The 12,622-nt window shown below is 38.9% G+C and overlaps 1 protein-coding gene across 5 annotated transcripts in view; it reads left to right on the top strand.

The window, feature by feature from the left end:
- N4BP2L2 (NEDD4 binding protein 2 like 2) overlaps nt 1–12,622 on the top strand; it is a 96,643-nt gene that overhangs the window by 77,349 nt on the left and 6,672 nt on the right. For 2 of the 5 annotated variants that reach the window (XM_053563396.1, XM_053563395.1), the window contains one exon: nt 8,112–9,850. The exons of 1 other annotated variant lie outside the window; for it this stretch is intronic. In XM_053563396.1, the coding sequence (XP_053419371.1) occupies nt 8,112–9,850 (1,739 nt within the window). Of the gene's footprint in view, nt 1–8,111; nt 11,597–12,622 lie in introns of all 5 variants that reach the window. 2 more of the 5 variants (XR_008374582.1, XR_008374581.1) reach the window with 2 other exon arrangements.

Here is a 12,622-nt window from a genome sequence, read left to right as displayed (position 1 = left end):
TGTTTAGAGGACAGTGGCTACACATTAAGTGTATTCAGCTCCATACAAATCACCATGCTGGAGTGAGTCTTGAGTCTTTGGTGTATTGCCATTTAATTGAATAAATAAACCAACAACAAACTTCCTTCTTTTTCTCCTTGCTCTGCAATAGGATAGTTCACATCTGGGCAAAGGCAGGGGACTTTAGAGTGACATACTAGTCTGCAGCATGAATTTCAAAACTGACATTAACCTTGCACTTCAACTAGAGCTTTCACTGGAATCAGGTAGAACTGGCCATGAAAGAGAATTACCAACACAGATGGAATTCTTTACTTGATATCCTTTCTGTAGAGGTCCCATCACAGCTGGTTCCCCAATATTCAAGAATGTGAAAACAGGCACAGCAGCGGTTAAGTGACAAGGAACAGGGTGTTCAAGTGTCCTGTCCATTGAAAATTGCTCAGCAGCATGGGATGGAATAAACCAGGCCAGAGGCCAGGGGAAGTTTTAGTAAAGTTCTTTGTCCAATGCCCAACCAATCAACTGACCATTCTTTTTTCTCATCATCTCTGTCTTTTTTCATGTTCGTTTGCTTATTTGCTTTTCTGTTCCTCTGTTCTGGATTTTTTACTTTCAGCTATATCTGTTGTCTTTCCCCTGCTGCATTTTACTATGTCTCCATCAGTAATTTATCCAGTGTGAAATCTAGGATAACTAAAACTTTATATTTTAAATTAGAAAATTTCCTAAATACTGTTTTTCTCTTAGGATCAAATATTGTCAGGCAGTGCCTGTGGCTCACTGGGTGGGGCATTGGCCCCATATACCAAGGGTGGTGGGTTCAAACTCAGCCCCAGCCAAACTGCAACCAAAAAATAGCCGGGCGTTGTGGCGGGTGCCTATAGTCCCAGCTACTCAGGAGGCTGAGGTAAGAGAATCGCTTAAGTCCAGCAGTTGGAGGTTGCTGTGAGCTGTGTGACGTCATGACACTCTACTGAGGGTGACAAAATGAGACTCTGTCTCTACAAAAAAAACCCAAACATTGTTGTCAGTTAAGAAGAGCTGTGAGCTTGCAGTGTGCTGGATGAGAGTACTGTTGCTCACTGAGCTTTGTGAGATAGCATCCTTGGCCTCAGGGCCAAATGATAGTAACACATTGCCAGTTGTTTTGACCACCAGAACTGCCTTTACACATTTCCAAACACACAAGTAGTGGTGTAGCCTCTTGTTTAGAACAACTACTAGCTAGATAGTTATAAGCATATCACCAATTACTGGGCTCAAGTGTTCAATATTAGCCATTCTTTTTAATTTTTTAAAATCTAAGATATTAGAAAACCCAAGATATTTATTGATAGGTTTTGAATATGCAGTCATGTACCACATAACAATAATTTGATCAACAACTGACCACAAATGTAACAGCGGTCCCATAAGATTATAATCTGGCATTTTTACTGTACCTTTTCTATGTTTAAACATATTTAGATACACAAGTACTTACCATTGTATTGTAACTATCTACAGTATTCACTACAGTGACAGGTTTGTAGCCTGGGAGCAATAGGCCATACTATGTAGCCTAGGTGCGTAGTAGGATATACCATCTCGGTTTGTGTAAGTATGCTATATAATATTTGTACAACAATGAAATCATCTACTGACGCATTTCTCAGGATGTATTTCCATTGACGCGTGACTGTATATGAAGGTTTTTTTTTGTTAAGGAAAATATGGCGGGTGCCCAAAAAATGTATATAAATTTTGAGAGACGTTATCGGTGTTTTACTTTTAGAAGTTGAAGGTGCTGTGACTGGTCGGTCAAGTGTACCTAGACATGCTGAGCACATCCATTTTACCTTCAGTTCATGAACTTTGAGGGAATGATCAATTTTACTTCCAACAAGATCTCTTAAAATGTGAATACATTTTTGGCACTCTTGGTATTAGGAACTCACAAAATTATTGATTTATTAAATGATTGTGTGTATATTAGCTTTAACTTTCTCAAAGTTTACTCATTTTCAATTTGTATGATTAAAGCATCTTTTTTTTGAGATAGTCTCACTTTGTTGCCCTGGGTAGAGTGCCATGGCATCACAGCTCACAGCAACCTTAAACTCTTGGGCTCAAGCGATTCTCTTGCCTTAGCCTCCCCAGTAGCTGGGACTATAGGTGCTTGTCACAATGTCTGACTATTTTTAGAGACAGGGTCTCACTCTTACTGAGGCTGGTCTTGAACTCCTAAGCTCAGGCAGTCTACCTGTCTTCCAGAGTACTCAGATTATAGGTATGAGCCACCATGCCCAGCAAGCATCTCTTTTTAAAAGTGATTTTTTTCCTCCAAATCAAGTTTTGTTTTTTGTTTTTTTGTTTTTCTTTTTTTGAGACAGAACCTCAAGCTGTCGCCCTGCGTAGAGTACCATGGCATTACAGCTCATAGCAACCTCCAACTTCTGGGCTCAAGCGAGTCCGCTGCCTCCGCCTTCCAAATAGCTGGGACTACAGGCGCCCACCACAATGCCTGGCTATTTTTTGGTTGCAGCCGTCATTGTTGTTTGGCGGACCCAGGCTGGATTCAAACCCACCAACTCAGGTGCATGTGGCTGGCGCCTTAGCCGCTTTAGCCACAGGCGCAGAGCCCAAATCAAGTTGTTAATTCTTACTATCCTGACAGGTGCCACAATTTATACTTTAACAAAGGCACTTAAAATTAGCTAAATATCTAAGATGGGTATACATATAAAAGATATACTAATTAAGACCATTAAAAAAGTATTAGGTACCCTGCTCGGGAGGCTGAGGCAAGAGAATCGCGTAAGCCCAAGAGTTAAGAGGTTGCTGTGAGCCGTGTGACGCCACGGCACTCTACCCGAGGGCGGTACAGTGAGACTCTGTCTCTACAAAAAAAAAAAGTATTAGGTACCATAATTTGTACTTGGCCAGAACCTTTATATTCAGAAACGATTGTAGGTGGTGGCTGTAGCTCAGTGGGTAGGGCGCTGGCCATATACTCTGAGGCTGGTGGGTTTGAACCCAGCCCAGGCCAGCTAAAACAACAACTGCAAAAACAAGAAAAAATAGCCAGGCCTTGTGGCAGGTGCCTATAGTCCCAGCTACATGGGAGGCTAAGGCAAGAGAATGGCTTAAGCCCAAGAGTTGGAGGTTGCTGTGAGCTGTGACACCACGGCACTCTACCCAGGGTGACAGCTTGAGACTCTGTCTCAAAAAAAAAAAAAAAAGAGAGAGAAATGATGGTAAAATGAAAACCTTGGGCCAGGTGCAGTGCCTCATGCCTGTAATCCCAGCACTCTGGGAAGCCAAGGCAGGTGGATTGCTTGAGCAAGAGCAAGATCCTGTCTCTAAAAATAGCCAGGCATTGTGGCAGTCACCTGTAATCCCAGCTACTCAGGAGGCGGAGGCAAGAGAATCACCTGAGCCCAAGAGTTCGAGGTTGCTGTGAGCTATGATGTCACAGCATTGTACTGAGGGCAACAAAGTGGGACTTTGTCTCAAATAAATAAGCCTGTGGCTCAGAGAGTAGGGCGCCAGACCCATACGCCAACGGTGGTGGGTTCAAACCCAGCCCCAGCCAAACTGCAACAAAACAATAGTTGGGCGTCATGGCGGGCGCCTGTAGTCCCAGCTGCTGGGGAGGCTGAGGCAAGAGAATTGCGTAAGCCCAAGAGTTAGAGGTTGCTGTGAGCTGTGTGACGTCATGGCACTCTACTGAGGGCGGTAAAGTGAGACTCTGCCTCTACAAAAAAAAAAAACAAAAAAAACCCTAAGATTAAAAACTGTATACTATATACCCTGAGTGGTTTATATCTTACCAAACAAAAGCAGTCTTTCACTATTAATAGATTTAATGTCTCTGGTAGGTCGAAGAGAGATACACCTTGATATTTTGAATTAAAAAGTGATTTTTATTTTTTTAACTTTTTTTTTATTGTTAAATCATAGCTGTGTACATTAGTGCAATCGCCTGTACCCATTCTGAGATGCACCATAGATGTGGCCCCACCCATTACCCTCCCTCCACCAAAACTTCCCCCCTCCCTTCCCCTTCCTTGGCCCTTTCCCCATAGTCTTGTGCTATAGTTGGGTTATAGTCTTCATGTGAAAGCTATAATTTAGCTTCATAGTAGGGCTGAGTACATTGGATACTTTTTCTTCCATTCCTGAGATACTTTGCTAAGAAGAATATGTTCCAGCTCCATCCATGTAAACATGAAAGAGGTAAAGTCTCCATTTTTCCTTAAGGCTGCATAGTATTCCATGGTATACATGTACCACAATTTGCTAGTCCATTCGTGGGTCGATGGGCACTTGGGCTTCTTCCATGACTTAGCAATTATGAATTGGGCTGCAATAAACATTCTGGTACAGATGTCTTTGTTATATTGTGACTTTTGGTCTTCTGGGTATAAACCTAGTAAAGAAATTATAGGATCGAATGGCAGGTCTATTTTTAGGTCTCTAAGTATTCTCCAAACATCCTTCCAGAAGAAACGTATTAGTGGGCATTCTCACCAGCAGTGTAGAAGTGTGCCCTTTCCCCCACATCCACACCAACATTTCTGGTTTTGGGATTTTGTTATGTGGGCTACTCTTACTGGGGTTAGGTGATATCTCAAGAGTAGTTTTGATTTGCATTTTTCTGATGATTAAGGATGATGAGCTTTTTTTCATGTGTTTGTAGATCTTGCGTCGGTCTTCTTTAGAGAAGTTTCTCTTCAAGTCCCTTGCCCACCCTGAGATGGGGTCACGTGTTCTTTTCTTGTTAATACGTTTGAGTTCTCTGTGGATTCTGGTCATTAGACCTTTATCGGAGGTATAACCTACAAATATTTTCTCCCATTCTGAGGGCTGTCTGCTTGCTTTACTCACTATGTTCTTGGCTGTGCAGAAGCTTTTTAGTTTGATCAGGTCCCAGTAGTGTATTTTTGATACTGGTTGAATTGCCTGGGGAGTCCTCCTCATAAAATATTCACCCAGGCCGATTCCTTCAAGAGTTTTCCCTGCACTTTCTTCAAGTATTTTTATAGTTTCATGTCTTAAGTTTAAATCTTTTATCCATTGAGAGTCTATCTTAGTTAATGGTGAAAGGTGTGGGTCCAGTTTCAATCTTCTACAGGTTGCCAGCCAGTTTACCCAGCACCATTTGTTAAATAGGGAATCTTTTCCCCACTGAATGTTTTTAATTGGCTTGTCAAAGATCAAATAACGGTAAGTAGCTGGATTCATCTCTTGGTTCTCTATTCTGTTCCAGACATCTACTTCTCTGCTTTTGTGCCAGTACCAAGCTGTTTTGATCACTATGGATTTATAGTACAGTCTCAGGTCTGGTAGCATGATTCCTCCTGCTTTGTTTTTATTGCTCAGTAATGTTTTGGTTATTCAAGGTTTTTTTCTGATTCCATATAAAACAAAGTATTATTTTTTCAAGATCTTTAAAGTATGAAAATGGAGCTTTAATAGGAATTGCATTAAAATTATATATTGCTTTGGGCAGTATGGACATTTTAACAATGTTGATTCTTCCCAGCCATGAACATGGTATGTTTTTCCATCTGTTAACATCTTCGGCTATTTCTTTTCTTAGAGTTTCATAGTTCTCTTTGTAGAGATCTTTCACGTCCTTTGTTAGGTATACTCCCAAATATTTCATCTTCTTTGGCACTACTGTGAAAGGAATAGAGTCCTTGACTGTTTGTTCGGCTTGGTTATTGTTGGTATATATAAAGGCTACAGAGTTATGGGTGTTGATTTTGTAGCCTGAGACATTGCTATATTCCTTGATCACTTCTAAAAGTTTTGTAATAGAATCCCTAGTGTTTTCCAGATATACGATCATATCATCTGCTTAGAGTGAAAGTTTGATCTCTTCTGACCCTATGTGGATACCCTTGATCGCTTTTTCTTCCCTAATTGCAATGGCTAAAACTTCCATTACAATGTTAAAGAGCAATGGAGACAATGGGCAACCTTGCCTGGTTCCTGATCTAAGTGGAAATGATTTCAATTTAACTCCATTCAATACGATATTGGCTGTGGGTTTGCTGTAGATGGCCTCTATTCGTTTAAGAAATGTCCCTTCTATACCAATTTTCTTAAGTGCTCTGATCATGAAGGGATGCTGGATATTATCAAAAGCTTTTCTGCATCAATTGAAAGAATCATATGGTCTTTATTTTTAAGTTTGTTTATGTGTTGAATTACATTTATAGATTTACGTATATTGAACCAGCCTTGAGACCCTGGGATAAATCCAACTTGGTCATGGTGTATAATTTTTTTGATGTGTTGTTGGATTCTGTTTGTTAGGATCTTATTGAGTATTTTAGCATCAATATTCATTAGTGATATTGGTCTATAATTTTCTTTTCTTGTTGGGTCTTTCCCTGGTTTGGGGATCAAGGTGATGTTTGCTTCATAGAATGTGCTGGGTAATATTTTTTCTTTTTCTATATTTTGGAAGAGGTTTAGTAGTATAGGTACTAGTTCTTCTTTAAATGTTGGTAGAATTCTGACGTAAAGCCATCTGGTCCTGGGCTTTTCTTTTTAGGGAGATTTTGTAAAGTTGATGCTATTTCAGAACTTGATATAGGCCTGTTCAACATTTCCACTTCGTTCTGGCTAAGTCTTGGTAGGTGGTGTGCTTCCAGGTATTGGTCGATTTCTTTCAGATTTTCATATTTGTGAGAGTAGAGTTTCTTATAGTATTTGTTAAGGATTTTTTGAATTTCTGAGGGGGTCTGTTGTTATTTCATCATTACCATTTCTGATTGATGAAATTAGAGATTTTACTCTTTTTTTCCTGATTAGGTTGGCCAAAGGTTTATCTATTTTATTGATCTTTTCAAAAAACCAGCTTTTGGATTTATTGATCTGTTGTATAATTCTTTTGTTTTCAATTTCATTTAATTCTGCTCTGATTTTGGTTATTTCTTTTCTTCTGCTGGGTTTGGGGTTGAAGTGTTCTTCTTTCTCCAGTTGCTTGAGATGTTCCATTAAGTTATTGACTTCCTCTCTTTCCGTTTTCTTGAGGAAGGCTTGCAGTGCTATCAATTTCCCTCTTAGGACTGCCTTTGCAGTATCCCAGAAGTTCTGGTAATTCGTGTCTTGATTGTTGTTTTGTTCCAAAAATATGGTGATTTCCTTCTTAATCGTCTATAACCCATGTATCCTTCAGCATAAGGTTGTTTAGCTTCCATGTTTTTGTATGGATATGCAGGTTGCTGTTGTTATTTAGTTCAACTTTTATTCCATGATGGTCTGAGAAGATGCAAGGAATAATTTCTATTTTTTTAAATTTGCTGAGGTTAGATTTGTGGCCTAGGATGTGGTTGATTTTGGAGTATGTTCCGTGGGCTGATGAGAAGAACGTGTATTCAGTTTTTTTTGGATGAAATGTTCTGTAGATGTCTGTTAAGTCCAGATGTTGAATGGTTGAGTTTAAATCTAAAATTTTTTTGCTTAGCTTCTTTTTGGAGGATCTATCCAGGACTGCTAAAGGGGTGTTAAAATCTCCAACAACTATGGAAGTGGAGGAAATTGAGTTGCTCATGTCTGTTAGAGTTTCTCTTATAAATTGAGGTGTGTTGTGGTTGGGTGAATAAATATTAATAATTGAGATCTCATCATATTGAGTATTACCTTTAACAAATATGAAGTGTCCATCCTTATCCTTAATTATTTTGGTTGGTTTAAAGCCTATTGCATCTGCGAACAGGATTGCAAAGCCTGCTTTTTTCTGCTTTCCATTTGCCTGGAATATAGACGACCATCCCTTCACCTTGAGTCTATATCTGTCTTTTAATGTAAGATGCGATTCTTGGATGCAGCAGATATCTGGCTTGAGTTTTTGTATCCAGTCCGCCAACCTATGCCTCTTTAGAGGACAGTTTAAACCATTCACATTAATTGAGAGTATTGATAAGCCTTTCAAGAGACCGGTGGACATTTTTAATCCTAAAAAGTGATTTTTAAATACAGCACGAAGTACATGCACATTTTAGAATTTCTTGTACTAAAGAGTTTTAAATCTACACACGAAGACAATGTTATAGTTTGTTAATGCTATGCATATAATTGTAATAAATTTTTTTAATTCTTTTGTATTTCAGAGAAAGAGTTTTAAAGAAAACTGTACACAGTCTCAGCAAAACCAAACAGAAGAGAAACAGAAATCGAAACAAAAAGCAGAATACTCAGAGTAAAATTATGGAGGAAAACTCATTTAAAATCTTAAGTTATCTTACACCAGGTGATCAGGATCCATCTCAGAGTGAAGAGGAAGAGATCAGAAGAGAAGCAAAAGAGCGTCCTTTCACTGGTGGTCTACAAAATGAAGTGGGAGCTTCCGTGAATGGCCATAAAGAAAATCGATGGAAAACTGTAGATCCTGAAGACAGTTTTCCAAATGTTATTTCTAGAGTTGAGTTGGAGAGTACACCAAAGAATTACCTCCGTAAGGAAGGTGATGACTGGTTTCTAACAGTGTCATCAATGCCAAATAAATGCTCTGTTACTTGTCCAATATTGACTCAAAATCGTTCCTGTGACACAAGTGATGACTGCCCTGGCATGAAGGTAGCAAAGCATATTGGAAATAGGCATACCAGAGGATTAGGCATCCAGGACCTATTTGCTGAACCCCCTTTCTCTTTTATGAAGAAGAAAGAGGTGATAGGTAAAAGTCATCCAGATGAACCAATGCTGTGCCATCAACATGGATCCAGAACTTCAGATAAAGTTTTAATTGAGAAACAAAGACTACAAGAAACTAAAAACAGTGATTGGGCTTTTTTCACAGCCAGTTTATCTGATGAAGATTTACAGCTGGGCTCTGATAGTCAACCCTATTTTGCTGGCTGGCCTGAGGGACCTCATAAGTTTGCATGTGAACAGAGATCAAAGAAAGATAGATCATGTAAATTGGCCTGTCCTGATGGCAGGGAGCAATTGATTTCATTGATCTCCACTTCTGTAGGAACATCAGGATCAGGAAGCATTTCAGAAAGCATGATGGAGAAGCTACTGATAGAAAATGAAGATTTTTCACCTCCACCCGGAACTATAAATTCATTCATAGAAACAGAAACGTCTATCTTTAAAAGCTGCTTACCTCAACCAGATATGCCAGAGAGTGTCTTACAATCAACAAAGAATAAGAAACAGAGGCAGAAAAGCATTTTCAGCTTGGCACCAAACTTTAACTTACTGGGACAGAATCATACTAACGCAAAACAAAGGGAGGAACATGACGTGTTAATAGAAAACCATGGACTAAAAATTATTTTGGGAAATGAAAAAGATAGAATTTCAGAAATAAACAATGAAAGAGAGAATAAAAAACTTACGACCTTCCATCATCATCCATCATGGTTTTACTTTCATTTTACAGAAGTTCCCCCTCTATTTATTGGTGGGCAATTTTATTCTTATTGCCTGTCATTTAACAGACGAAGGCACGCTGCCTGTTTTTATAAAAATGCTGCTCCTTCTCTTGTGCTGCGCTGTATCTCTACCTTCTGGAAGGTGTCGTCTACAAGCAAGAAACCATGTTTGACTTTCAAACCTCAGATAAGAGTAGCTAACAAACTAGATGATGTAGGGTCTCTTTCTTCAGAAATTCTAAGTAACCAGCCTGATACTTTGTGCTCTATGAGGGCCACTTCTGATCTTCACTTTTTGAATGAAAGGTTTGATTTAAAGCTGAAGAGGTGGAAGGAACCTAAGTACTTACTGACTGAGGATAGCCAAGATTTAATAAACACTGACTCCATTTCCCTTGGGCTACCGTTATCACAAGGGTTTGCCTTTCAACTAGTAAAACTTTTTGGATCTCCAGGAGTTCCAATGGGTGAATTTTTTTTTTTTTTTCCAGAAAAAGATCTAGTGTAACAGAAGCAAGAAATTTTTGAGGTGTTGGTGTTTCTACCTGGTGTTGGTAATCTCATGTAGTTTATTGATTTCGTGGTGCTTCCCAGCAATTGAAGTGAGGCCTCATAGCAAATGGTACTTGACCTTCAAAGCCCCCACCCCTTGCCACCAATAGTCTCCTTAAAAGTCTTTGAGTATGTAGAAAAATTTAACTCTAATTTTCAAAGACACTGGGAAGAATGAAGGATGGGTCTGGCAAACTGATTATGTAACGGAGATGGGTGGCTTTTTTTTTCTTTTCTTTAAATCTTTCAACCTTTCCCATGTTTGGCACATGACTCTTTGCTTTCTCATTCACAGTTACCAAGTCTGAGGTGCACAACTAGTAAAGGAGGATGGCAAAGATTAAATGATGAAAAGATACCTGAAACAGTTGAATTTGTTTTTTAAAGGCACCTTGAGAAGGAAGTGGGAGAGATTAGGAGGGAATAGACTAGTTGACCACTTGTCTTATGTTTAATAAGATATTTGCAAATGAAAAATATCTTAAGATATTTGGAAATGAAAAATCTGCATGTGAATAAAACAAGACAAAATGTGATTTTTAAATATTCTGCATAAATTTCGTATCAATAATAAGCATATCTAAAATGCTAAATATCTTAAAGAAGATACAGAGCATATACCCCAGCCTTTTCTTATCTGTAATACGATAGCTGATACTTCCTGGTACTCTTCCTTGGAGACAGAAATTTTGACAAGAGTCTGAAGCTCTAGTTTCTGCAGTTCTCTCTTTTGCCCTTATCTGCCAGGGCTTTATATTCTATCTCAAAGCTTGTTTCCCTGAGTTTTTTTTTTTCACTTTGGCCCTAAACTTTTGATATTCCAGGTAAACTTGGTCCTAGCACTCAGACCAAGATTGCCTGAATCCCAGGGCCCAGGACTCATGGTTAATCACCCTGCTCCATGCCATCATGTTTATCATATTTATAAACTTTGTAAATAATCACATCTTAACCACTATAACTTTTTGTCTTCCTAGATTCAGGAAAGAAACATATTAATTTTTAAAAATTAAATTTGCTTTGGGGAATTTCAAATGGTAATCGAAGACATTTTAGAACAGGGATCTTAGTCCTTTTGCATATTCTAAAACTATATGCAAAACTTTTTGTGTTATATGTAGCTTATTTGGGAGTAAATCCATAGATTTTATTAACTTCTCAGATGGATCTGTGGCCCAAAATGATGAACAACCATTGCCTTAGATCACCGGAAAGCATGATGGTACGGTTGTGAAAAGACTCTAAATCCCTTACTGCCTGAACACACAATATCATGATAATCAGCAATGATCAAGTATCTGTTAATTAAACTTCACAAGGGTTTTTAAAGGAAATAGGCCTCATTCATCAGATAGCTCACCTTCTAAGTGGGGAGACAGGACTAACACAAAACAAAATTACTATACATAGAAAATCTAAATGACAAGCTTATGAATATTTTATGAGTGAGGTTAGCAGTGCTAAAAGGATTGTTGAAGAGAATATGGGGCTATGGTTTTGTCTGGGATACCTTCAATGTGGAAGTGGCTTGAAAGAAAAGCAGAGGGAAAGAATTTCCCATTTGGAAATGGCATTTGCTTACGAAGTGAAAAGAAGAACCCTATTCGGATCCTGTGACTGATTTGCTGGGCTGAAGTGTATTACCGGAATTTCCTCCTTCAGTAGGTTCTTGGTCTTGGAAATTGGAAGAATGAACTCACAGACCACAGATTAGTGGAAACATAGGATTTATTAGACAGAAAGGAATAGCGGAGTAAAAGCACCAGAGCTTCTGACAAAGGGAAAGACCCAAGTCCGAAGTCTCAAAGGACATGGGTCCTTTGCCTAGAGGTATACAGTAGTAGTCTTAAGAATTACTTTGGCCAGAACTTGGTAGGTGGAAAAACACTTTTTCAAAGTTAATGAGTAGATCAACAAATGAATGAATGCAGTCCCTCCCTCTAGGGGCAATGTTAAAAAAGAGCATATTAGGTCTTTCCAAGTTTTTGCTGCAGAGAAGGAATTAGGGTGTGTGCTCCCTATGCAAGGTGGAACCACCCAAAACCTTTCAGCCTGCTTTGTTCATGACCTTGCTAGAGCCCAGAGAGTTTGGCCTGGAAAGGGCAGCCTGTTTGTGCCTTGAGATGTGGGTCTGATTTCTTAGCTAACCTGGGCCTAGAGAATGGGGGTTGGGGGGATGGGGCCCTGTACCAAGTGGACACTTTGCGCCTTGTAAATAAGACAAAGCTCTCAAATGAATCCTAGTATTAGTAGCTCCGCAGACAGTGGGATTATATGGTAGGGCTATACATAGGCCTTCAAAAAAACCCAAACTATTCAAGGTACTAAGAACATGAATACAAGAAAAGTATTTTGTGTGCTTTGGTATGGCTAATATGCATATGTTAATATTTGGGCATTAATGTTCATGAGCATCTTAAATATTTGTGATGATTTTTCCCCAGGACACTCATGTAGAAGGAGCAATTTGCAAGAAGGCTAACTTGCTATAATGTTTCGTATGTGTCGCAGGAAAGAATGACAACCTAAATGCCTGTGACAGTACTGCTCAAAGCTAGTATATATGTGTTGATGTATATGTATTTACATTTATATGAAAATATGAACTATGATACATATAATTATTTTGAAGAGATAGGGTCTTGCTGTGTCACTCAGATTAGAGTGCACTGGCGAGGTCATATCTC

Source organism: Nycticebus coucang, chromosome 15 (assembly GCF_027406575.1).
Source record: "Nycticebus coucang isolate mNycCou1 chromosome 15, mNycCou1.pri, whole genome shotgun sequence".
In the NCBI taxonomy this organism is placed as follows: domain Eukaryota; kingdom Metazoa; phylum Chordata; class Mammalia; order Primates; family Lorisidae; genus Nycticebus; species Nycticebus coucang.
Note: the sequence above shows the minus strand (reverse complement) of the source record. Positions and strands in the feature narration are given on the sequence as shown.